The 25318-nt window shown below is 42.3% G+C and overlaps 1 protein-coding gene across 2 annotated transcripts; it reads left to right on the forward strand.

Moving 5' to 3' along the window:
* The first annotated feature begins 230 nt into the window (after positions 1–230).
* Positions 231–20245, forward strand: THNSL2 (threonine synthase like 2). 2 transcript variants are annotated; one of them, XM_044287461.1, is made up of 9 exons: positions 231–312; positions 6611–6841; positions 8431–8625; positions 10791–10943; positions 14299–14529; positions 14751–14896; positions 16125–16250; positions 18301–18452; positions 18581–20245. In XM_044287461.1, the coding sequence occupies exons 1-9, from the start codon at positions 246–248 to the stop codon at positions 18777–18779; spliced, it is 1500 nt and encodes a 499-aa protein (XP_044143396.1). In that variant the 5' UTR covers positions 231–245; the 3' UTR covers positions 18780–20245. The 2 variants fall into 2 exon arrangements, with proteins under 2 accessions (XP_044143396.1, XP_044144178.1); XM_044288243.1 differs by having other exon boundaries at positions 234–369.
* Positions 20246–25318: the final 5073 nt, after the last annotated feature.

Genomic DNA, 25318 nt, shown 5'->3' on the forward strand with positions numbered 1-25318 from the left:
TCAAAAGGTTTCCAAACTTCAGGTTCGAAAAGTTGCAGTTTTTGTCAATATACGTACGTCACCTGGATTGAAGGAAATTGGAAATAAAAGTTTTGCTTATTATTATTTTTATTTTGCTGCTTTTTTGTGTTTAATGAAGTGGTGAAAAGTGTACCGAACAGCAGAGCTCTGCCACACTGAACACTTGTACTGTTTCTTTAAGACACAGTCATGTGACCCTGGGAGCAGAGGGCAGTCTGTGCTGCATGGAGAACTTTGCAGATCTCGATTCCCCGTTAGAACTTTTCTTTGGTATATTTCAAGCAAATTACTGTAAGTGTCAGCAAAACTAAACTTGGGGTTCCTCTTCTCCTGGAGGCTTCAGATCAGGTACAATATGAACCTTCTCCGCACTGGTACTGACCATTATACATGTTACCGAGCTCAGCAGATTAACCCTACCCCTCCATGCTGCAGCATGCTATAAATGTTATATGTGCGTGGGATTTTTAAGATTAAGTCTTGGGAGGGTACGGCAAGCAACTGGTTTGTGGTGGTTGGCCCCAAATCAAAGCAAGATCACTGGTTTATAGAATAGGTGAAGAGCCACGCTACTAATATGTGTTATGTAAGCGCAATTAGAGATATAACGCTGATTAAATGATTAGAGGATTGCTTAAAAATGATAATTGCTTATGTCAGTAATATAAAAGGCTGACCTCACTACTATAATACTGCCCCCTATGTACAAGAATATAACTACTATAATACCGCCTCCTGTGTATAAGAATGCAATTGCAATATAGTGAGAAATTGCAATTGCATTCTTATACACAGGAGGCGGTATTATAGTAGTTATATTCTTGTACATAGGGGGCAGTATTATAGTAGTTATATTCTTGTACATAGGAGCAGTATTATAGTAGTTATATTCTTGTACATAGGGGGCAGTATTATAGTAGTTATATTCTTGTACATAGTGGCAGTATTATAGTAGTTATATTCTTGTACATAGGGGCAGTATTATAGTAGTTATAATCTTGTACATAGGAGCAGTATTATAGTAGTTATATTCTTGTACATAGGAGGCAGTATTATAGCAGTTATATTCTTGTACATAGGAGGCAGTATTATAGTAGTTATATTCTTGTACATAGGAGGCAGTATTATAGTAGTTATATTCTTATACACAGGAGGCGGTATTATAGTAGTTATATTCTTGTACATAGGGGGCAGTATTATAGTAGTTATATTCTTGTACATAGGGGCAGTATTATAGTAGTTATAATCTTGTACATAGGAGCAGTATTATAGTAGTTATATTCTTGTACATAGGAGGCAGTATTATAGCAGTTATATTCTTGTACATAGGAGCAGTATTATAGTAGTTATATTCTTGTACATAGGAGGCAGTATTATAGCAGTTATATTCTTGTACATAGGAGCAGTATTATAGTAGTTATATTCTTGTACATAGGAGGCAGTATTATAGTAGTTATATTCTTATACACAGGAGGCGGTATTATAGTAGTTATATTCTTGTACATAGGAGCAGTATTATAGTAGTTATATTCTTGTACATAGGAGCAGTATTATAGTAGTTATATTCTTGTACATAGGAGCAGTATTATAGTAGTTATATTCTTGTACATAGGAGCAGTATTATAGTAGTTATATTCTTGTACATAGGAGCAGTATTATAGTAGTTATATTCTTGTACATAGGAAGCAGTATTATAGTAGTTATATTCTTGTATATAGGAGCAGTATTATAGTAGTTATATTCTTGTACATAGGAGCAGTATTATAGTAGTTTATAGGATCAGATTATAGTTATATTGTACATAGAGCAGTATTATAGTAGTTATATTCTTGTACATAGGAGCAGTATTATAGTAGTTATATTCTTGTACATAGGAGCAGTATTATAGTAGTTATATTCTTGTACATAGGAGCAGTATTATAGTAGTTATATTCTTGTACATAGGAGCAGTATATAGTAGTTATATTCTTGTACATAGGAGCAGTATTATAGTAGTTATATCTTGTACATAGGAGCAGTATTATAGTAGTTATATTCTTGTACATAGGAGCAGTATTATAGTAGTTATATTCTTGTACATAGGAGCAGTATTATAGTAGTTATATTCTTGTACATAGGAGCAGTATTATAGTAGTTATATTCTTGTACATAGGAGCAGTATTATAGTAGTTATATTCTGTACATAGGAGCAGTATTATAGTAGTTATATTCTTGTACATAGGAGGCAGTATTATAGTAGTTATATTCTTGTACTAGGAGCAGTATTATAGTAGTTATATTCTTGTACATAGGAGCAGTATTATAGTAGTTATATTCTTGTACATAGGAGGCAGTATTATAGTAGTTATATTCTTGTACATAGGAGCAGTATTATAGTAGTTATATCTTGTACATAGGAGCAGTATTATAGTAGTTATATTCTTGTACATAGGAGCAGTATTATAGTAGTTATATTCTTGTACATAGGAGCAGTATTATAGTAGTTATATTCTTGTACATAGGAGCAGTATTATAGTAGTTATAATCTTGTACATAGGAGCAGTATTATAGTAGTTATATTCTTGTACATAGGAGCAGTATATAGTAGTTATTCTTGTACATAGGAGCAGTATTATAGTAGTTATAATCTTGTACATAGGAGCAGTATTATAGTAGTTATATTCTTGTACATAGGGAGCAGTATTATAGTAGTTATATTCTTGTACATAGGAAGCAGTATTATAGTAGTTATATTCTTGTATATAGGAGCAGTATTATAGTTGTTATATTCTTGTACATAGGAGCAGTATTATAGTAGTTATATTCTTGTACATAGGGAGCAGTATTATAGTAGTTATATTCTTGTACATAGGAGGCAGTATTATAGTAGTTATATTCTTGTACATAGGAGCAGTATTATAGTAGTTATATTCTTGTACATAGGAGCAGTATTATAGTAGTTATATTCATATACACAGGAGGCGGTATTATAGTAGTTATATTCTTGTACATAGGGGGCAGTATTATAGTAGTTATATTCTTGTACATAGGAGGCAGTATTATAGTAGTTATATTCTTAACCAAATGTATTTTTATTCAAAGAGTAAGGCATATCAATCGATCACAAACCATCGTAGCATCACTGGTAAGGCATAGTCACAAATCGGTCATGGAAGTGATCACAAATGCATGTCAGTGCAACACATGTTGTACAAAATGATACATCAAATGTGACAGACAATAAAAATCAAATATACAAATATAACACAAATGAGAGGGAAAGAAGGGAAAGGAAGGGGGGGGGGGGGGTAGGGGAGTTTTCCCCAACTCCGTCAGGGGAACTTCCTATATGTCTTCCAGGGCGACCAGATTTTCAGAAAGCGGGAACGCGTGCGAGATTCCCAGTGGGCCAGCTCTTCAAACCTGTAGATCTGATCCACCTTATCCCTCCACATCGAAACAGTGGGAGGTTCAGTATCCTTCCAAAGCAGCGGGATGAGCAGTCTCGCCGCCGTGATGAGCATAGTAGGAAGATCAGATCTACAGGGGGGAAGCGAGTCATTAGGGCACCAAAGCAGGATCAGTTTAGGATCCAGCTTAGGCTACTTTCACACTAGCGTTCGGGCGGATCCGTTCTGAACGGATCCGATCATAATAATGCAGACGGAGGCTCCGTTCAGAACGGATCCGTCTGCATTATTTTTAGCATAGAACAGCTAAGTGTGAAAATAGCCTAGTACGGATCCGTCCAGACTTTCAATGTAAAGTCAATGGGGGACGGATCCGCTTGAAGATTGAGCCACATTGTGGCATCTTCAAACGGATCCGTCCCCATTGACTTACATTGAAAGTCTGGACGGATCCGCACGCCTCCGCACGGCCAGGCGGACACCCGAACGCTGCAAGCAGCGTTCAGCTGTCCGCCTGTCCGTGCGGAGGCGAGCGGAGGCTGAACGCCGCCAGACTGATGCAGTCTGAGCGGATCCGCCTCCATTCAGACTGCATCAGGGCTGGACGGCTGCGTTCGGGTCCGCTCGTGAGCTCCTTCAAACGGAGCTCACGAGCGGACCAGCGAACGCTAGTGTGAAAGCAGCCTTAACCTGCTTAGCACACACCTCAGTTATCAGAGCTTCTATACTGGTCCAGAACGCTTTAATCTTTTCACAGTGCCACCAAATGTGTGACAGAGAACCTACGTCTTTTCTACACCTCCAGCACTCACTTGGGAAATCTGCGTTAAGCCTATGCAAGAACTCCGGGGACTTGTAACATCTCATAAGCAGCTTATACGAGTTTTCTTGTAGCTTAATACAGCGGCGAAAGCCGTGAGAGTGTGTAAGGACAAAAGCCCTTTCCGGGTCTGTAAGGTGGATGGACAATTCCCTTTCCCATGAAGAAAGGAAATGTAGCTCAGGAGGGGAGGCTGAGAGTAACTCCTTATATATGGTAGACAGCGGTTTAGGGATCCTACGGGCATCTGATAGTCTCTTAGACAGCCAAGAGGGGGTTCCAGAGGTGGTGGGGGGTGGTAGCTTAATCATCTTAATTTCCTTCTGCAGGGCAAAACTCTGTAGGAAGGAAGCTTTTTTGACTTTAGGGTCATTCAAGACCGTGGACCAATCCAGGGACCCATCCGGAGACCTAATCTCACTTAAAGGGATCTCGGCCAAAAGAGGCCAGATACCTGAGGGCTTCTCGGCTTCCGGATGGACATAAAACTGTAAAGAGGAAAGCGGAGTACCCGGTATGGGAAACTCAAGTGTTCTATCCTTAAACTGCTTGGCCCACTCAACAAACATACCCTTCCATAGGAGTGGCAAAGAGGAACTACCCGGAGAACAAGGGGACAACCCCCAGAGAATCCGCTTCATTCTAGTGGAGAGCAGGGAGCGCTCAAGACACACATATGGAGCACTATAAGTGCTCTTGAGGAGGGATAGACCTCTAAATAGTTGAAAGGCCACATAGTAGGAACGTATGTCGGGCAGACCAAAGCCGCCAAACCTCCTCTCTCTGGTCAGCACCGAATAAGCAATTCTGGAGGGTTTACTTCCCCACAAAAAGAGGGAGAAAACTCTGCGGATGTCTACAAAAAATGAGTGCGGCAGCCAGATAGGCAACACCTGCAGAAGGTACAAAAATTTAGGAGCTATAAAGGTCTTAAGGTAGTTCCTCTTGCCACACCAGGAAATAAACGGCAGTTTAATAGAGTGCAGCTGCTTCCTAACTGAGGATAACAAGGGGGCATAATTCAGAGCAAATAAGTCCTTTGCCTGAGCCGGGACGTGCACACCCAAAAATACTATGTCTTTTGTAGCCCAGTGAAAGGGGGTAATATCCTGAAGGGCCTCTTTAACCGATTCTGGACAAGTAACATTTAGGGCCATTGACTTGCTATAGTTGATTTTAAAGTTTGACACATAGCCAAACTCCTCAAAAAGAGACAAAAGCCTAGGGAAGGATGTTTCGGGATTGGAAGTCATAATAAGTAGGTCATCTGCAAATGCGGCTGTCAAGTGGGTCCGAGAATCAATGGTGAAGCCCCTAACCGCAGGATCCTGCCGGACCTTACACAGCAAAGTCTCCATCACTATGACAAACAGAGATGGGGAGAGGGGACACCCTTGCCTCGTCCCATTGAATATGGAAAAGGAGGGAGAAAGCGTACCATTTATTTTGAGTCTGGCAGACGGGGCTGAATACAGAGTGAAGATCGCAGATATAAACGAATCTGGGAAACCAAACCTCGACAGGGCCCGTGACATATAATGCCAACCGACCCTGTTGAAGGCCTTTTCCGCGTCCGTGCTCAGATAGTAGTTATATTCTTGTACATAGGGGGCAGTATTATAGTAGTTATATTCTTGTACATAGGAGCAGTATTATAGTAGTTATATTCTTGTACATAGGAGCAGTATTATAGTAGTTATATTCTTGTACATAGGAGCAGTATTATAGTAGTTATAATCTTGTACATAGGAGCAGTATTATAGTAGTTATATTCTTGTACATAGGAGGCAGTATTATAGTAGTTATATTCTTGTACATAGGAGCAGTATTATAGTAGTTATATTCTTGTATATAGGAGCAGTATTATAGTTGTTATATTCTTGTACATAGGAGCAGTATTATAGTAGTTATATTCTTGTACATAGGAGCAGTATTATAGTAGTTATATTCTTGTACATAGGAGGAAGTATTATAGTAGTTATATTCTTGTATATAGGAGCAGTATTATAGTGGTTATATTCTTGTACATAGGAGGCAGTATTATAGTAGTTATATTCTTGTACATAGGAGGCAGTATTATAGTAGTTATATTCTTGTACATAGGAGGAAGTATTATAGTAGTTATATTCTTGTACATAGGGGGCAGTATTATAGTAGTTATATTCTTGTACATAGGAGCAGTATTATAGTAGTTATATTCTTGTACATAGGAGGAAGTATTATAGTAGTTATATTCTTTTACATAGAGATAATATTATAGTTGTCATATTTTTGTACATAGGGGGCAGTATTATAATAGTTATTTTCTGCTTCATGTAATACTTCTTCTGGATGTTTCACAATTTCCAAATCTATTAATGAAACATCTCACTCCCCGTAGGTGAAGGCATGAAGTACACTAGCACACGTGGAGGAGTGTCAGATGTGGATTTTGAAGGAGTGCTATTTGCTGGTTTCGCTCAAGATGGAGGTCTATTTATGCCCGAGCACATTCCCAAGGTGAACAAGGAAACACTGACAACATGGAGATCTTTCTCCTACAAAGAATTAGTGAAGGAAATCTGCTCTCTCTTTGTCACCCCTGAGGTTATACCCAGACATGAGCTGCATGGTAAGTTATAAGTAGGCCTCCATATTCCGTTATGTAGAAAGTCTAGTTACATGTGTGTCTGTTAGTTGGGGGTAAGACTGCTTAGCCTCAGGGAATAATTCATGCCATGTCTTCATTTCAGTTCTCTCTCCAGGTAAGATTATATTGAAGTATAGTTTATTTTGGTGTATGTAAATTGCAAATCCCCATTTTTTTTTTGTAAAATATCAGGCAGATAACACAAGATCATATCATTGACAATCATTGTTGGACACAGTTGTTTCCTCTATTGAAGAGTGTTGGGGGCATGCTTTCTGATATACATAGAGGGGAATTTACAGGGAAGTGCATTCCCTTCCATGTATATCAGAAAGCATGCCCACAACACTCTTCCATAGAAGTCAATATGTGATTGGGGCAGCTTGTTTTCTCTTTCTGCACATTGACTTTTGTACACATCACAGAGCATGCCCACAACGCTCTCCCATAGAAGTCATGGGGGCATCACTTACTCTTCGTCACTCCACAGTGACCTCTAGACACATCACAGAGCATGCCCACACTCTCCGACAGAAGTCATTGTCACTGGGACATCACCTACTCCTCGTCACTCCAAAGTGACCTCTAGACACATCACAGAGCATGCCCACACTCTCCGACAGAAGTCATTATGTCACTGGGACATCACCTACTCCTTGTCACTCCACAGTGACCTCTAGAAACATCACAGAGAATGTCCACACTCTCCAACAGAAGTCATTGTCACTGGGACATCACTTACTCCTCGACACTCCACAGTGACCTCTAGACACATCACAGAGCATGCCCACACTCTCCGACAGAAGTCATTATGTCACTGGGACATCACTTACGCCTCGTCACTCCACAGTGACCTCTAGACACGTCACAGAGCATGCCCACACTCTCCGACAGAAGTCATTGTCACTGGGACATCACTTACTCCTCGTCACTCCACAGTGACCTCTAGACACATCACAGAGCATGCCCACCCTCTCCGACAGAAGTCATTATGTCACTGGGACATCACTTACGCCTCGTCACTCCACAGTGACCTCTAGACACGTCACAGAGCATGCCCACACTCTCCGACAGAAGTCATTGTCACTGGGACATCACTTACTCCTCGTCACTCCACAGTGACCTCTAGACACATCACAGAGCATGCCCACCCTCTCCGACAGAAGTCATTGTCACTGGGACATCACTTACTCCTCGTCACTCCACAGTGACCTCTAGACACATCAAAGAGCATGCCCACACTCTCCGACAGAAGTCATTGTCACTGGGACATCATTTACTCCTCGTCACTCCACAGTGATCTCTAGACAAGTCACAGAGCATGCCCACACTCTCCGACAGAAGTCATTGTCACTGGGACATCACTTACTCCTCGTCACTCCACAGTGATCTCTAGACAAGTCACAGAGCATGCCCACACTCTCCGACATAAGTCAAGATGGCTGCCTTTAAAAAAAAAATAATCACAAAAAACACAATAAGAAATGATAAATAAAATCTGTTATTATGTGAATTTTTAGGTTTTTAATAATCAATCTTTTTGACCAATTCCATGTCTTTTCCTCCTGCAGGCCTGATAGACAAAGCTTTACATCGCTTTAGGCACAAGGATGTTGTTCCTATGTCCAGGTTGAAAAGTGGTCTGAATGTCCTGGAGATGTGGCATGGAGCTACACTTGCCTTTAAGGATCTTGCAATGTCCTGTGTCGGGCAGTTTTTAGATTACTTTTTAAAGAAGAACAATAGACATGTGAATATCTTGGTTGGTAAGTTCTGAGTCCTTATTATTATAAGTATTCCGACATGTTAGACAATATGGGGGTGTTTGTAACTTTGGCGCTGAGATACCCTGGATGTAAGGACCCTTGCTTCTAATAAAAAATTTGAAAAACTTTTGGTTCGGATAGAACAATCCCATTGCTGAAGGATTCTAATAAGGGGTTTATCCCTCAAATAAAAAAAAAAGAATAAAAAAAATCTGGCGCAATGCACTCCATTATGTTACCTGCCCTCCAGTGTAAATTTAACTCTTTTTTTTTTTTTACTGACCCCTCTGCAGCTTTGGTCTCTTCACTTTCTGTCAGTGGGCAACAGCTCATTCCAAGTGACCATTAAGCCCCCCTTCGCCACTGAGATAGAGCTACATACGTTTAGGATTTTAGAAGCAAGGATTTGAAATGTCCTATTGATTGCAGTCACACTATTTGTATGATAACCCCTTTAAAGAGGACTTGTCACCACGCCTGACATTTAGTAACTATTGGTACTGCCCAATTCTGAAGCATCTATTCCTATGACTATCTCGTGCCATTCCTCTATTTTTCCTATTAGAAGTTTGTGAATTGCCAGCAGTTTGCAATAAAGGTCCAGCTGGGTGTTACCTGTTGGGGGGGGGTCAGCACTGACTGGATAGTGGCATGGCTCCTTTAATGTCTTTTCCAGGAACAGTGGCACGATTGGAGATGCAGCTGTAGGCCACACTGTAGGCAGAATATATTCCTGGAAAACCTTATTGGAGCCTCACGTGCTTTACAGAACATTTTCTCCATTTTTTTCTTGGGTGGTCTTCCCAGATCCTGGATTTTCACCAGCGAGCCAATTCGCTCAGTTTGAGTTTCAAGGCAGAATTATTGTGTAAAATTATTCTAAGGGTAGGTTCACACCTCCACCTTTAACGGATCCAGTAGAGGCAGAGAACACCCTGCCAGAGTTCACCAGATTTGGCCTAGCTGGATACTGCCATTCACTATAATGGGATCTGGAGGGGATCCGGACACTTTCCTGCAAAAACTGTTGCATGCATTTCTCAGGAAAGAAACAGAGGTGTGACCCTACCCTTAAAGAGGACCTCTCCCCCTCTCCTGACATGTCTTAGTGACTACTTGCATTTCCCATGTAATAACAACTCTGTTGAATCTATTCTTATAACTCTATGTTGTGCCATTCCTTAATTATTCCTGCTAGAAGTTATGACTGAATTGCTAGCAGTTTGCAGAGAAGGTCCGGTTGAGTGTGTGTCCCTGCACAATCTGACACTATCCTATACAACTTGTAACACCCATCTGGACATTTATTGCAGACTACTGGCAATTCCTTCATAACTTCTAGCAGGAATAATAAAGGAATGGCACCTCATACAGTCAGAAGAATAGATGCCCCAGAATTGTTATTACATGGACAATGCAAGTATTTACTAAAACAGACATGTCAGGAGAGGGGGCGGGTGTTCTTTAAAGAGGTTTGCTTAGTTTCACCCTATTAAGAATTCTGACTTAGTAGACGGGGGTCCTCTGTTCAGAATCTTCTACTATGGCTGTAGTAAAGACAGTAGTTACAAAGAGCATCTCACTTTGGAGGACCTGTCCTGTATTACACAGACAATCCATTGATATCAATGGGTATGGTGTAATGCTTTATTTCTCCTGTGGTGGCGCTGCAGGGAAATTGAACACTTACTGTCAGATTTCTCCGTCGATCATAGCTGATCACTGGTGATTACAGAAGAGGATCATTTGTGATCAGTTTTAGTTGGAGGGATACATATTTTTCTACATGCACCTGACTTTATGTCAGGTAATCTCATTGAAATAAAGTTATCAAAACCTCTAATCAAAGTTTAATGGTCATCCAAGCATCTTCATGATGATGGATTAGTCCTACAAAATGTTCTAACTCCTAATCAACAGCAGTTTAGAGTCCATGGAGTATTTAAAGAATACCATGGCAAGCTCTGAGAATCATATCCTCTGCTGGGCCCAAGATATCTAAACCAACATTGAAGACAAGGAGCACCATAACAGGTATGGCATTGGCAGTAGAAGGGTAAACGATGGTCCTTCTTGAGGGTTTCTCTCCTCTGTTGTGCTCTTGATAATCCTTGTCATGTAGTATGTATATTGTTTTACTTTCTGCATCTGGAAATATCTTTCAGGGACATCAGGAGACACGGGAAGCGCTGCTATCGAGGGCGTGCGCGGAATTCCAAATATTGATATCACTGTCCTGTTGCCACATGGGCGGTGTACGGAAATCCAGGAGCGGCAGATGACCACAGTCATTGAGGACAATGTCCACGTGTTTTCTGGTCTGTAGCTCATGATAAATATTACATACTATTATTCACCATAAAATTATTGTTCTGGGGGCATTTTTTGTTTGCATTTTGCATTGTGACCTTTCTCTGTTATTCCCCCATGAAATTGAAATGTACAAATGCATTTGTAATTGGCTGTTACCTTTCCCCTTCTCAATGGGGTGTGTCCCTGCAAATTTTCATTGGCCCCTTTCAGACGAGCGAGTTCCACGCATCAGACTCGCAGCCTGAGTATGAGGCAGCTCCCGTCCTGACCTCCCAGCACTGCCGGGGTCGCATAGTATTATATTGACTTATGATGCTATGTAACCCTTAGGCCCCTTTCACATGGGGCGAGTTTTCCGTGCGGGTGCGATGCGTGCGGTGAACGTATTGCACCCGCACTGAATCCTGACCCATTCATTTCTATGGGGCTGTGCAGATGAGCGGTGATTTTCACGCATCACTTGTGCGTTGAGTGAAAATCGCAGCATGCTCTATATTGTCCGATTTTCACGCGACGCAGGCCCCATAGAAGTGAATGGGAAGCGTGAAAATCGCATAGCATCCGCAAGCAAGTACGGATGCGGTGCGATTTTCACGCACGGTTGCTAGGAGACGATCGGGATGGAGACCCGATCATTATTATTTTCCCTTATAACATGGTTATAAGGGAAAATAATAGCATTCTGAATACAGAATGCATAGTAAAACAGCGCTGGAGGGGTTAAAAAAATAAAATAAATTTAACTCACCTTAGTCCACTTGATCGCTAAGCCTGGCATCTCCTTGTGTCTCCTTTGCTGAACAGGACCTGGGGTGAGCATTAAATACAGGTAAAGGACCTTTGATGACGTCACTCCGGTCATCACATGGTCTTTTACCATGGTGAATCACCATGGTAAAAGATCATGTGACGTACCATGTGATGACCGGAGTGACGTCATCAAAGGTCCTTTACCTGTATTTAATGCTCACCCCAGGTCCTGTTCAGCAAAGGAGACACAAGGAGATGCCGGGCTTCGCGATCAAGTGGACTAAGGTGAGTTAAATTATTTTTTATTTTTTTTAACCCCTCCAGCGCTGTTTTACTATGCATTCTGTATTCAGAATGCTATTATTTTCCCTTATAACCATGTTATAAGGGAAAATAATACAATCTTCAGAACATCAATCCCAAGCCCGAACTTCTGTGAAGAAGTTCGGGTTTGGGTACCAAACATGCGCGATTTTTCTCACGCGAGTGCAAAACGCATGACAATGTTTTGCACTCGCGCGGAAAAATCGTGCATTTTCCTGCAACGCACCCGCCTCTTATCCGGGCAAAAAACATGACGCCCGTGTGAAAGAGGCCTTAGAGTTCTGGAATGTATTGTATAACACTGACAGCATTATATCAGTGTTATATAATACATTCCAGAACTCTAAGGGTTACATAGCATCATAAATCAATATAATGACCGCGTCAGTGCTGGGAGGTCAGGACCAGAGCTATCTCATACTCTAGATGCATGGAACTCGCTCGTCTGGCCATTGTCTAGTTAGTGCTGACAGTGTCAGGCTTTGTAAAGACAATCCCTACTGACAATAGGAATGGTAACACCAATGGTGATATATTTCCAGGAGGAATAACAGAGGGACGACACATTACAGATTTGCAAGAAATGATGCTCCAGGTGTAAAGCAATATGGACCTACGCAAAAGTCAAGCCCTCATATAGCTCCATCCAAGAAATAAATAAATAAATTATGGCTCTTGGAATGAAGCAAAATAAAAATTTATTGGGAAAAAGTGAGACATAAAACACTGTACATATTGAGTATAAACATAATTGTACCAAAGCATAAAACAAAATGAACACATTAGTTATGCCGCACACTGAACTGTGCAAAAGTTAACAAAATCAGTGGCGGATTTTTATTTTATTTTTTAATCCATTGTTTTCCATAAAGAGTTAACAAAATTAAATAATAAAGTTATAAGTACCACAAAAAAGTGCCATGGAAATATACAAAAAAGCCCTCACACAGCTACATCAATGGAAAAGTAAAAAGTTATAGCTCTATGAATGGACCCTAATGCCCAGTTAGGCCTGGCGCTTAAGGAGTTAAAGAGGATGTCCTATCATAGAAAGTGATTAGAATGTTGGACTGCTGGGACCACCACGTCCACGTGTCTTTAGATTGAAGGGGTCCCAGAGCTAGGTCACATGTTGGCTTCCAGCCCCTTCAAATTCTGCCCAGTCACTGCGGTGCTCTCGGGCCATTCGGTGGTCAGAGAACTGCATACAGCCCCACTGTCAGGATCGGCAGCCTACCAGAGATCGGACCCCCACTGTGGCATATACTACAAATGGGTTGTACTTTCAGTGATGGGAATACCCCTTTAAGCAGCAGCTCGTACTTACTGGGACCACTACAGCACCATGTAATGTAATGGTCATCTAGATTGGAAGTTAAAGGGTTTGGCTCATATCCCACATTGGTGGCATATCGCTAGGCTATGTCAGATTGGTGCAAGTCCTACCTCTGGGACCTGCACCTATCTCTAGAACTGGGTCCCCAAGGTGAATGGAGAGCACACAGCGCATGCGCAGCGTGCTCTCCATTCACTTTTATGGGAGTTCTGAAAAGAGACGAGCAAGCATTCTTGGCTATTTCCAGATCTCCAGTAGAAGTGAAGGTAGAGCACACAGCACAAGCGCGGCCACCTCTACATTCATCTCTAAGGGAGTTCTGGAAATAGGAGAGCCAGTGCTCGGATATTTTTAGCACTCCCATAGAAGTGACTGGAGGATGGCTGTGCTTGCGCAGTGCACTCTACATTCCCTCATTGGGCAGTGCCCTTATTGACTTTGGGGAACCCGTTCTAGAGTAGGTCCTACCCTTGGGACCTTCAACTGTCCTAGCGATATACCACCAGTGAGTGAGATGGGCCAACCCCTTTAAGTGATTGCCACATCACTTGATCCTATGCACCCTACAGAACACCACATTTCTCCCCTGGCAGATGGCTTCCATCCAACAAATGTAGCTATAGGGGGTACAGAGGTAGCAGAGGTGCAGCCGAATCCTGGTACCTGAGTGAGCCCAAAGGCCTCCATGCCTCATTAGAAGACACCAGTACTCTCAATGGCACATAGTTGGTGGGGCTCTGTTACACATTTTGCATTAGTCAAGATCCTAAAGTTACATCTCTGATTTTCTGTCATACCTCAAAGACATGTCAGGAGATATTATGGGTGGTGGATGGAAATTCTGCCTTGCCAGATTCAACGCTTCCAGGTTTCAATAAATGGGATTCTTCTTTCTCATGGTCATGTCAAACGTGTACTATTCTGCTTTTGTCAATTTTTTTTTGGTGTAGTTGATGGAACATCAGATGAGCTTGATGAACCCATTAAGAAGCTCTTCAGGGACACTGAATTTGTGAAGAAGCATAACCTAATGAGCACAAACTCAGTGAACTGGGCACGTGTAATGGTCCAGATTGCCCACTTCTTCTATGGGTATTTCCAATGTGCTCCAACACAGGTCGATGACGTGCTACCTCCCGTGGAAATAGTGGTCCCAACAGGTGGAGCTGGAAACATTACAGGTAACAAGCCACATTTTAGATTACTATTGCGCTGGTTCTGAATTACAGCCATTAATATACATCAGAGCTGCACTCCCTATTCTGCTGGCTTCAGAGCTGAAATCTGGAGCATAATGCAGGCTGTAACCAAAGACCAGTAAAAGATAAGTAAAGTAATCTGGGTGACAAGGTGACATTCTGCACACCAATCCTATGTATATGTTCTTCCTCCCTTCTCTCAGCGGGGTGTATTGCCCAGAAGATGGGTCTGCCAATCCAGCTGGTGGCTGTAGTGAATAGTAATGATATTATTCACCGAACTGTACAGCATGGTGACTTCTCTCTGGGGGACACAGAGATGACGTTGGCATCTGCTATGGATATTCAGGTAGTGATAACAGAGGGCACCTGTCAGCAGTTTTGACGATGCTAAACTGTTGACAGCACTTGGTAAGGTCTGAGGAGAACAAGACAAACATACCTTTTGTGGAACTTTTATTATCAGGAGTAGTGTGAATATGAAGTTTTATTCTGCCAAATTATGTTACTGCAAGTGCCCAGGAGGTGGAGCTTCACCAGGAAGTGCTGTCTGCATTGAGCTGCTTCACAGTCCCTCCCCTAAGTGACAGCTGCATTGGTCTTCTGGCTGGATGCTATAGCTGTCACTCAGAGCAGAGGGGAGGGGCTGTGAAGCAGCTTAATGCAGTGAACAATTCACAATGAAAGTCTGCCTCCAGTGCACTTGCAAGAGCAGAACCTGGCAGAATAAAACTTCATATTCTCACTACTCCTGATGAGAAAATCTCAACAAAAGATAGGTGTTGTACTACTCTTTCCAGCCCTTACCTAGTCAAAACTGCTGACAGATTCCCTTTTAAACATCTAATGCTTTTCAATATGGATGGCACTGTGTGAAAAAAATTACTAGCTTTGTTTGTATGATGATCAGCTGCATGTATAACGACCCAGAACGGGGACTTTTCATTCCAAATCAATGGCCCTTGAAAAAGGCTCAAAAGTTACAAACATCAACTTACTACACAGTAAGAATATACATGCCAGAATTGAAATCACCAGAGCAGACACTGAACAAGGAGGGGATGCCGGAAAGTTTGAGCTTAGACGGTTGCAGAACACTGAATGCAGCTGTGAATGAGGCTGGACTATAATGAAAGCAGATAAGATAATTAATGCAATCTATTGCTCAATGTTATATATAAATTAGCCCTTAAAGAAAAAGAAAAATGCTATAATATGGTGTCCGTAGTGTGACCCTTGTATGTGTCATGCAACCCTCACGCATGTCATGTGACCCCAGGTGTGTGGTAGCAGAACATATACACTATATACAGTATTACTACCTGCAGCAGCAGCATCTCATCATCATGTCTTTCTATAAGGTGATGGTCATATGGTTGTCTTAGTAGGCTTGGAATCCACACCTACGCATTTCTGTGCGGTTTTTTTATGCCGTTTTCCATTTTAAATGTTTTTTGGAACGGATTTTGACGTGGTTTTTAGTCATGAGAATTTCCAGATGGAATCTGCACCAAGATTATCCATTATCCGTCCATCTTAATCATGTTTTCAGTATGATGTGTTATTTCTGAATGCAGGAGCCCTACAACATGGAGCGGATACTCTGGCTGGCTGCAGATTCTGACAGTGCAAAAATCAAAGAAATGATGAAAGAATTTAATGAGCGCAAAAGGCTCAAGTTGCCCCAGGAGCTGCACATACGGGTAGAGTATCAAACCTTGTCTTGTCATAGAACTACTTTGTCATCCTCATTAATATTCACATTCACGACCGTTGTTGGCCGATGCCCGTATAGTGGTCCGCAAACATCTGGTCCGCAATATATGGGCACCGGCCGTTTGTGCATTGTATTATGGAAGGTGCGGTGTGGGACGGAGGCACAAAACCCCACGGAAGCACTACGGAGTGCTTCCGTGGGTTTTCTGTCCGTGCCTCCGCACCGCAAAAAATAGAACTTGCTCTATTTTTTTGCGGTGCGGACGGATCACGGACCCATTCAAGTTGAATGGGTCTGCATCTGTCTGCGCCAACCACACAGACGGTGCCAGTGAATTGGGGACCGCAATTTGCGGTTCCCAATGCATGAAACGGGCAGCACTCGTTAGTGTGCATGAAGTAGGGGAGGGACCCCCTATCAGCACAAAGTGGCAGTTTTATCATCTCCCAGTGCTAGTTTTTTTTGTGGAAAAAAGTTGCAAACACAGTGTTTGTGACTTTCATAATGCCATTGCGACAAAATTTGGTTGTAAGTACCGTTTTTATGCTGTCACTTTCTATAAAGGGGGCGTGATGAGGGTGTGGAGTGGACGAGTCCAGCAGGCCCAGCACAAATAGTTAAATTTTGGCCAGTTTACTGGCATAAATCTATGCCGTAGATTTGAGTCTGGCGCACAGACTGCCCTTAACACATGATGAAGCTTGCGATTCACTATTTAAAAGGTCTTTAGTGAGACTTTAACCCCCAGTTCTTCTATATAGTAGGCAGGAGACTTACCACTAGACTATAGACCTGCCCTGTTAGAAACTATAGGATTCTGTGTGCTTAAAAAACAACTAAATAGTATTACTCTTCACAGGCATAAAAGCCCTCCCAAAAGACCGCTCAGATGCCATGGTTGTAACTGACCACAGGGGTTATCATCAATCATGGACTCTGCTTTGGGTGTCGGCTGTTTAAAACCGCAGGCACCCAGCAGCTATGGTGCCTGCCCAGCTTCTGAGAGGGCACCATCTTTAAAGGCCTGACTTGCATCGTAAATGTACAGTGCGCACGATGTAGTATGTTACTGATATGAAAGGAAAAACAATTGCGCTGTTTTTAGTTACGCTATTTATGGATCACCATAAATAATGTGTTCAATTTATTGTACTGGACATTATGATTACAGGAGTAACAAACACTGTTTTGTGATATTTCATTGTATGTTACAAAAATGCATTTATTGTGATGATTTCAATTCCGGTATTTATTTATTTATTTATTTTTTGTAACATTAATGCCTCATTCACACAACTATATTTTTTGGACCCATTCATTTCTTTTCTATGGGGCCACAAAAATGCAGACAGCCCACGGTTGTGCTACCTGCATCCATGCTGCTGTTCCACAAATGATAGAACATGTCCTATTCTTGTCCGTTTTCTGGACAAGAATAGCCATTTCTATAATAGGGACTGAAGAAAGTGCAGGATGCACATGGCTGGTATCCGTATTTTGTGGACTACAAAACAATATACTCAGTCATGTGCATGTAGCTTAACTTTGCAGAAAACTGTAACTTTTACCATAAATTAAAACTGTTTGGAAATAAAGTTCCAACCTGATATTGTTTTTTTTCCAATTATTTGTAATGTGAATCTCCACCTTTTATCAGCAAGCCCCAAAGCTCCTACATAATAGAAATAGTGAAATGACAAGTAATCAAATTCTAGTTGACTTTAGCTGACACTAGGGGGAGCTTTAGGAGCTTGCTGCATACTGTATACACATTGAACTCAATAATGACACAGTATACAGTAAGCTCCCTCTAGTGACAGCTGCTGGGGGATAGAATTATCATGTCATGCTATGTCTTTGCTGGGGATCTAAAGCATGTTTAGCACATATTTGCCGAAATTTTTTAAAAAGGGGGCCATTCTCTTTAAGCTAGGCATTTTGAATTTCTTAGTTCCATAGATGTCAATGGAAGACAACCCAAACCCTTATACTACAATAACGATAGAAAGAGTTTTATTGTGTTCTCATCTCCTCAGCTTCTGGAAATGATGAAATCCTGCTCAGTCACAGACAACAACATCCTCCAGACCATTAGACGCTGCTGGGAGGAGAACCAGTATCTGCTGTGTCCTCATTCCGCTGTTGCCGTCTTTTACCATTATCAACAGTTTGACTGCAACCGAAACGTGTAAGTTTGTAAGGCCTGATTTATTACTTAAGGTTACTACTATTGATATTATTTTTCACATTATTTTTATGAGTCCTTTTCATGAGCTGTGACGTTATTTTTTTATGTGAGCTATCCACTATTCACAGGCCCAGATGCTGTTTGGCACCAGCATCAGCAGTTAAGTTTCAGGACGTCATTCTCCGAGCTGATCTTGTACCGCAGATACCACCAGAAATAGAAGCCTTGATGAGGAAGGAAACAAGGTTTACACTCCTCAAAAAGCAAGATGACTGGGAGAAAGTGTTGCGAGAGAAAATCGAAGCTATTGACCAGAAGAAAATGTAAAAGCTAAAAATATTCAGACATCTATAAGATGTTTACCAGATTCATTAAACGTGGGAGAAAAAAAATCGTTTAAAGGGGTTTTCTGAAATTACCATGGTTTTTAACATATCTGCTTATGTAACTGCTCACTTCATGTACATCTTGCCCATGCTTTTTTTACAATTTGGAATCTCCTGACCCATTTTCCCCATGTAAACCAATCACTCTGGTTTGTTTCCATCCTATATGTAGCACTTCCTGTTCCTGTAGCCAACCAAACCCATGATGCACTTCTGCTTCCTCTGCCACAGCTCCACCCCTGCCCCTAACAACGCCCAGCTGTTTTATAGCTCCTCCCACACAGCTAGTTATACAAACACTCCCCTATCACTGCCTCTAACAATGCCCAGCCAGTTTAGAGCTTCTCCAACCTAGCTAGTTACATAGACACTCCCCTATTACTTCTCCTAACAACACCTAGCTTTTATAGCTCCTCTCACCTAGCTAGTTACACACTCCCCTCCCTAAATAATGCCCAGCTAGTTTATAGCTCCTCCCACCCAGCTAGTTACATAGACACTCCCCTATCATTGCCCCTGCTTCTGCTTTGACACTCCAATGGATGTAATCCGGATGTTAATGCAAAGGGGAAAATCCCTTTAATGAAAAATAATCATTGGCTTTAGCTGGCAGCAGAGGCCTAATGTGAAGCTCCTGGGTCCCAATGCAAAATCTGTAACAAGTACCCCCTCTCAATATGGGGCAGAAGGCCCTTTGGGACCCCTCAATCACCAGGGCCCAGATATGGCTACCACCTCTACACCACCTATAACTTTGGAGGATAGTAAGATGGTCTTTAAAGGTCCTCCTATACACCCCCAGAGGATCTAAGTGATACTCAGCACACTTTAGATGGAAAAAAATTGAAAAATCAACATGAAAACTCATATACTGTTGTTTTTGGTTTAATAAACCTGATGACCCGATCCATTGCTAGCTGAGTTAGCTTTAATTACAGGGGATGCCCACAATTTACTGAATAGAGAGGCATGCACGCTTCAAATATACCAAATCATGCAGTGTAATACTGAATCCATACTATTTAATATTACTTAAAAATGAAACTCCACCTTTTATTATCATGTCCACAATTACTGTATGTGCAATTTTTTTTTTATAATTTTGTTAGTAGTGAAGCTTTCTTTTCTTGTTGCGGGGCTCCAAACCCCTTGCCTAGACATAGATATTAAAGTTACCATCTGGCTATCTGCTGCCACCACTAGAGGGAGCTTGGGAGTTAAATATGTAACAGTATAACGTATGCTCCTAAGCTCCCTCTGCTGGCAGCTGCAGGTAAATCTATGGCTAAAGAAAGGATTTGGATCTCTTGTTTTGGGAAAACAAAACTGAATGCTATAAAGATCTATTAAGAAACCAATTGGCCAGAATTTTGAAACTTTCTAAATAAAAATATTAAGGAGACCTTCTTTAAGAATTTTTTTTTAAAAAGGCACGTTGACATATGATCAATTGAAGATACAGACTCAAAGCGATTCTGGTGTTCCCTTTTTATTTTGCCAGGTGACCCACATCTACATACTTACCTGCCACTCTTCAAGCCAGGTAGGATGTCAGTATTGACGTGGATGGTGATTTCAACCTACATAAGTTCTCGATGACATTACTGCACCTGATAGAAATCAGATGACTTGTGGTGATCAAGTCCTCAAAACTTCACTAAATTGTATCTCAGAATAGATAATAGATATTAAAGGGGTTGTCCACTTCAAATTTGTAAAAAAAAACTCAAGTTCCCTCCAGATCTCTATACTTCCTGGTCTCTGTCTACAAGCAAATGTGACTGTTTAGCCAATCCATGGACTCTCCCTGTTTACTGACATGTCATGAGATGATATGTTGGGGCTATAAGAACAAGCTCTCCAAACATGGACATGTCCTTCAAGCAGTTGGTGTGAGAACCAACCACATGTCCTTTATCAGGCAAACAATGTTGATGTAAAATCCTGCACCTTATAAGGTCTCTAATAAATGGTTGCCTCCTTGCGGAGGTGTTGAGTTCTCCTGTGCAAGGTGAGACTTATTTTACTTTATCACAAGAGATTTACTGACTCATGACAAAGTCCAGGGTCAATGAACTTGGTGTTTGCCACCTTTATCTCAGAGAACCGGGTTCTTAGCTCAGGATCTGGCTGTCAGCACTCCCATCATCCCGTTACCGCCTCTTGTAAAGTATTGCTGGGATGTTATGGATGTCTATCATCTCCATTTCTGTAAATAGTGGTGAGGAATTCTTACAAGCAGCTTATACCTACCCACATGCCTGGCCAGAAGTTGGAGGCCACCCCAACATTATGCATTATTTTTACTACTGAATAGTTGCTAACAGTCCAGAATTTGACAGGAATGTCAGTGGCGTTGCTAGGGCTGGTGTCACCCGGTGCGGTAGAAAATGGTGTCACCTCCCCTAAAGCCCCCCTCCCCGAAGTAATCATTTCAGTTATGTGATCAGCTATTATTAGCTAAAACCAGTAGTGAAGGCTACTTAGAGAAAAGGTATAATGGACAGATCTGCACCCGTTCTGTGTTTTTGGCTCACAATAAGGGCGCATCAAGAGGACCGCGCCGTGTTTAGCGATCTGCAAAACACAGATGCTGCCCGTGTGCGTTCCGCAGTCTGAGTAACGGAACAGGCGGCCCATTATAGAAAGACCTATTCTTGCCCGCGGATAAGAATAGGACATGCTCTATATTTTTTGCAGGGCCGCGGAATGGAACAACTGTGTGCTGTCCGCATCTTTTGCGGCCCCATTGAAATGACTGGGTCCGCACCCTTTCCGCAAAATTGTTTAACGGATGCGGACTCGTTCATGCGGTCATCTGAATGAGCTCTTACTCATGGAAATAACTGACCAAAAAACTGAAGTGTGAACTCGGCACAAAACAGTCGCTGGACTGCAAGTTGTACGTGTTTTTGTGTCGCACACCAGATGTTGGTGTGCTCAAGAGGATTGTTAATTAAAATAAAATATATTACATAATAAAATGTACCTAAAACTAAACAGAAGGGACTTCTAAGGCTATATTGACATGACAATGAAAAAGAAGCCTTTATTAGAAATGGCAACTGTTCCCTTCAATTGTATGGGGGCTGTTGGTCTGTAAAAATAAACAAAATAAGACATTAAAAAAACGGTAGTGTAAATAACCCCATAGAATACCACTGTTCTTCAAACGGTCGTGTGACGGTCATTTTCCATGTGAATGTAGCCTAAGGGTTCGTGCACACAGACATGGAAGCTGTATGGCAGCACCTTAGAACAGAGCTATGCTTCTAGGGGAGAATACATTCATAGATACAGCGGTAACTGAAGCACACCTCAATTGTTTTTCTGTTGGATTTCATACAGAATCTCACACAAAACACAGTAAATGACATGTACCTCTATGGTAGCAGTATTACTGTTCTGTGCACAATGGTGCGGTAGTATGGCTGTTTGCATGAGCTCTATACATACAGCATTATTCCTCCTATCAATGGTTTGTCTGCCACCAAACACACCCTAAACCTTGTTCACACAGCAGAGATTGTGGTGCATTGCAAAACCGAAATACCGACACATGAGAAAAAAAAAATATTAAAAATTGCACTATTTATCATTGATTTTCTTACTTTTTTTTGATGAAAGCAGTTTTATGAAAAGTAAAAAAAATAAAAATGCCATACGTCAAGCCATATGCGTTTTATAGTGGAGCAGCTGATGGTAAAACACCTCAGGCTGTGTTTCTGGAGCACGACTGTGGTAAATACTGCAACATGTGAATGGGAAAGGCAGAAAAAAAGCCACCATAAAAGTGAACTTGACCTCAGAGGTGAGACAAGCTGGGACTGTTCAGTCAGTTGGGTGTACAGGCTTAGCACACGTGCACACGCAGCTCCCACATGCAGCCATACATGTAGGTTATATACACTCACCTAAAGAATTATTAGGAACACCTGTTCTATTTCTCATTAATGCGATTATCTAGTCAACCATTCACATGGCAGTTGCTTCAATGCATGTAGGGTTGTGGTCCTGGTCAAGACAATCTCCTGAACTCCAAACTGAATGTCAGAATGGGAAAGAAAGGTGGGCTACAACAGCAGAAGACCCCACCGGGTACCACTCATCTCCACTACAAATAGGAAAAAGAGGCTACAATTTGCACGAGCTCACCAAAATTGGACTGTTGAAGACTGGAAAAATGTTGCCTGGTCTGATGAGTCTCGATTTCTGTTGAGACATTCAAATGGTAGAGTCCGAATTTGGCGTAAACAGAATGAGAACATGTATCCATCATGCCTTGTTACCACTGTGCAGGCTGGTGGTGGTGGTGTAATGGTGTGGGGGATGTTTTCTGGGCAGGCTTTAGGCCCTTTAGTGCCAATTGGCCATCGTTTAAATGCCATGGGCTTCCTGAGCATTGTTTCTCACCATGTCCATCCCTTTATGACCACCATGTACCCATCCTCTGATGGCTACTTCCAGCAGGATAATGCACCATGTCACAAAGCCCCCACAGTCACCAGATCTCAACCCAATAGAGCATCTTTGGGATGTGGTGGAACGGGAGCTTTGTGCCCTGGATGTGCATCCCTCAAATCTCCATCAACTGCAAGATGCTATCCTATCAATATGGGCCAACATTTCTAAAGAATGCTATCAGCACCTTGTTGAATCAATGCCATGTAGAATTAAGGCAGTTCTGAAGGCAAAAGGGGGTCCAACACCGTATTAGTATGGTGTTCCTAATAATTCTTTAGGTGAGTGTAGGTCTCCACTAACCTGAGCCTGTACCGGCTGCAGCTTGAACCTGCCCTTGACTTGCACAGTGGATGAGGAGGGGGCGGCTCTCTCCCTCTGAAGTGAGTGGTGTTGGGTCCGGCGGGTGACCTCACTCACCCCATCAGACTGGTGTCACCCGATGCGGCCCGCACCCGCCGCACCCCCCTCGCAACGCCACTGAGGAATGTCTCTATTTTTTAAGGGCGACCCTGGCATAAAAAAATTCCGTGGCACTATCCGGAAATTTTTCTGGTGAACTTACTACATGCTCCTGGCTTCTCTACTGCAGCATCAAAGCCAAAGAGTAGCCAGAGCAGTGGAGGAGGACCTGGGAGTGAGGAGAGGTGAGAAGTACCAGCCAATTTCGAGTGGATTAAGGAAAAAAAAACTTCCAATATTTGGAGGGCGGGGGAGGTGGAGTTTTCAGAGCTGGAGAGGTGCCAATTACTCAATTTAAGTAAATGAGTGACTGGCACTCACTATGTGGGTCACAACAACAGCATTTATTTACCATAAACTCGTGAAATAGCAAGAATTATATGACATAATATTAAAACATCACAATTTCCACAAAAATTGTCACATAAAATATCCCCCTAAAAATTATAAAATATAAAATAAACAGTCCACTGATGTATAGACCCTGTAAAAGGATCTTCTATATGTTATACGGCCTGGTGGGTAAGTATCCTATCATCTTAATACAGTCCCAATGTTCTGCTTGTCTGATTTTTGTAATCAGCAAATCTGTAACAGTGTCCTTTTAAATAAAGGTAATACGCATCCGGATAATCAGTGCTATCACAAGGTCCGTTTATTCGGATCTCAGTATCCACAATGTGTTGCGGTCCGGACCTTATGGGGTCAAGCACCTCTTTCACAGTACCTCAGTTGTATCTGGTGGTCAATGCTGTGGAGAGATGTCGCTTACCGGTGTGTCCAAATGTCCGGCACTCCCGTTCTCCAGCTTTCCACACCACGCGGCTGAAGTTGCTTCCGGCGTCCTCGCTCTCTAGTGTATGTCACGTGCTCTCCCCAGAGATATCGCGGGACTTGGTAACTCTGTTCCGGTATTCGAGTGATATTGTACTCGCAACAAGGAGAAAAATGGAGCGCTCCAAATTTGAAAGATGGTTTAGATGGTCTCGATCATATCCAGATTTTTAATCGGAGCAGGGATATAACGCCAGACGCGTTTCGGGGACTTCACTCCCCTGCCCCATAACTCGACACAAAAATTCCTTGATGCAAATTTTTTGCATCGAGGATTCATCTGTGTCATGTGACCACGGAGAGTGAGTGAAGCTCTTGCTATTACTCACGCTCCGTGGCCCCCCGCCGGCCCGCATCGCACTGCACTGTATCCTGACACAGCATAGTGCACACTATGACCTGACGCTGTGTGACATCAGGAGGACAGTGCAGTGTCCGAAGAAGAAGACGCTAAGGAACTGAGTATGTCGGTGGCGCCCCGACAGGAGAGGTAAGTATTAAACTGGCGCTGGGGACTGATGGCTATAAGTGGAGAGCACGGAGGACTGATGGCATGGGGGGTGATGGCACAGAGTACTGATGGCATGGGGGTGACTGCACAGAGGACTGATGGCATGGGGGTGATGGCACAGAGTACTGATGGCATGGGGGGTGATGGCACAGAGGACTGATGGCATGGGGGGTGATGGCACAGAGGACTGATGGCATGGGGGGTGATGGCAC

The sequence above is a fragment of the Bufo gargarizans genome, chromosome 1 (assembly GCF_014858855.1).
Source record: "Bufo gargarizans isolate SCDJY-AF-19 chromosome 1, ASM1485885v1, whole genome shotgun sequence".
In the NCBI taxonomy this organism is placed as follows: Eukaryota; Metazoa; Chordata; class Amphibia; order Anura; family Bufonidae; genus Bufo; species Bufo gargarizans.

Coding starts and splice junctions, on each gene's coding strand:
- THNSL2 (XM_044287461.1), top strand. CDS start 246: ATGGAGAACTTTGCAGATCTCGATTCCCCGTTAGAACTTTTCTTTGGT. Junction 10,944..14,298: donor CAATGTCCACGTGTTTTCTG/GTCTGTAGCTCA, acceptor TTTTTGGTGTAG/TTGATGGAACATCAGATGAG. Junction 14,897..16,124: donor CATCTGCTATGGATATTCAG/GTAGTGATAACA, acceptor TTCTGAATGCAG/GAGCCCTACAACATGGAGCG.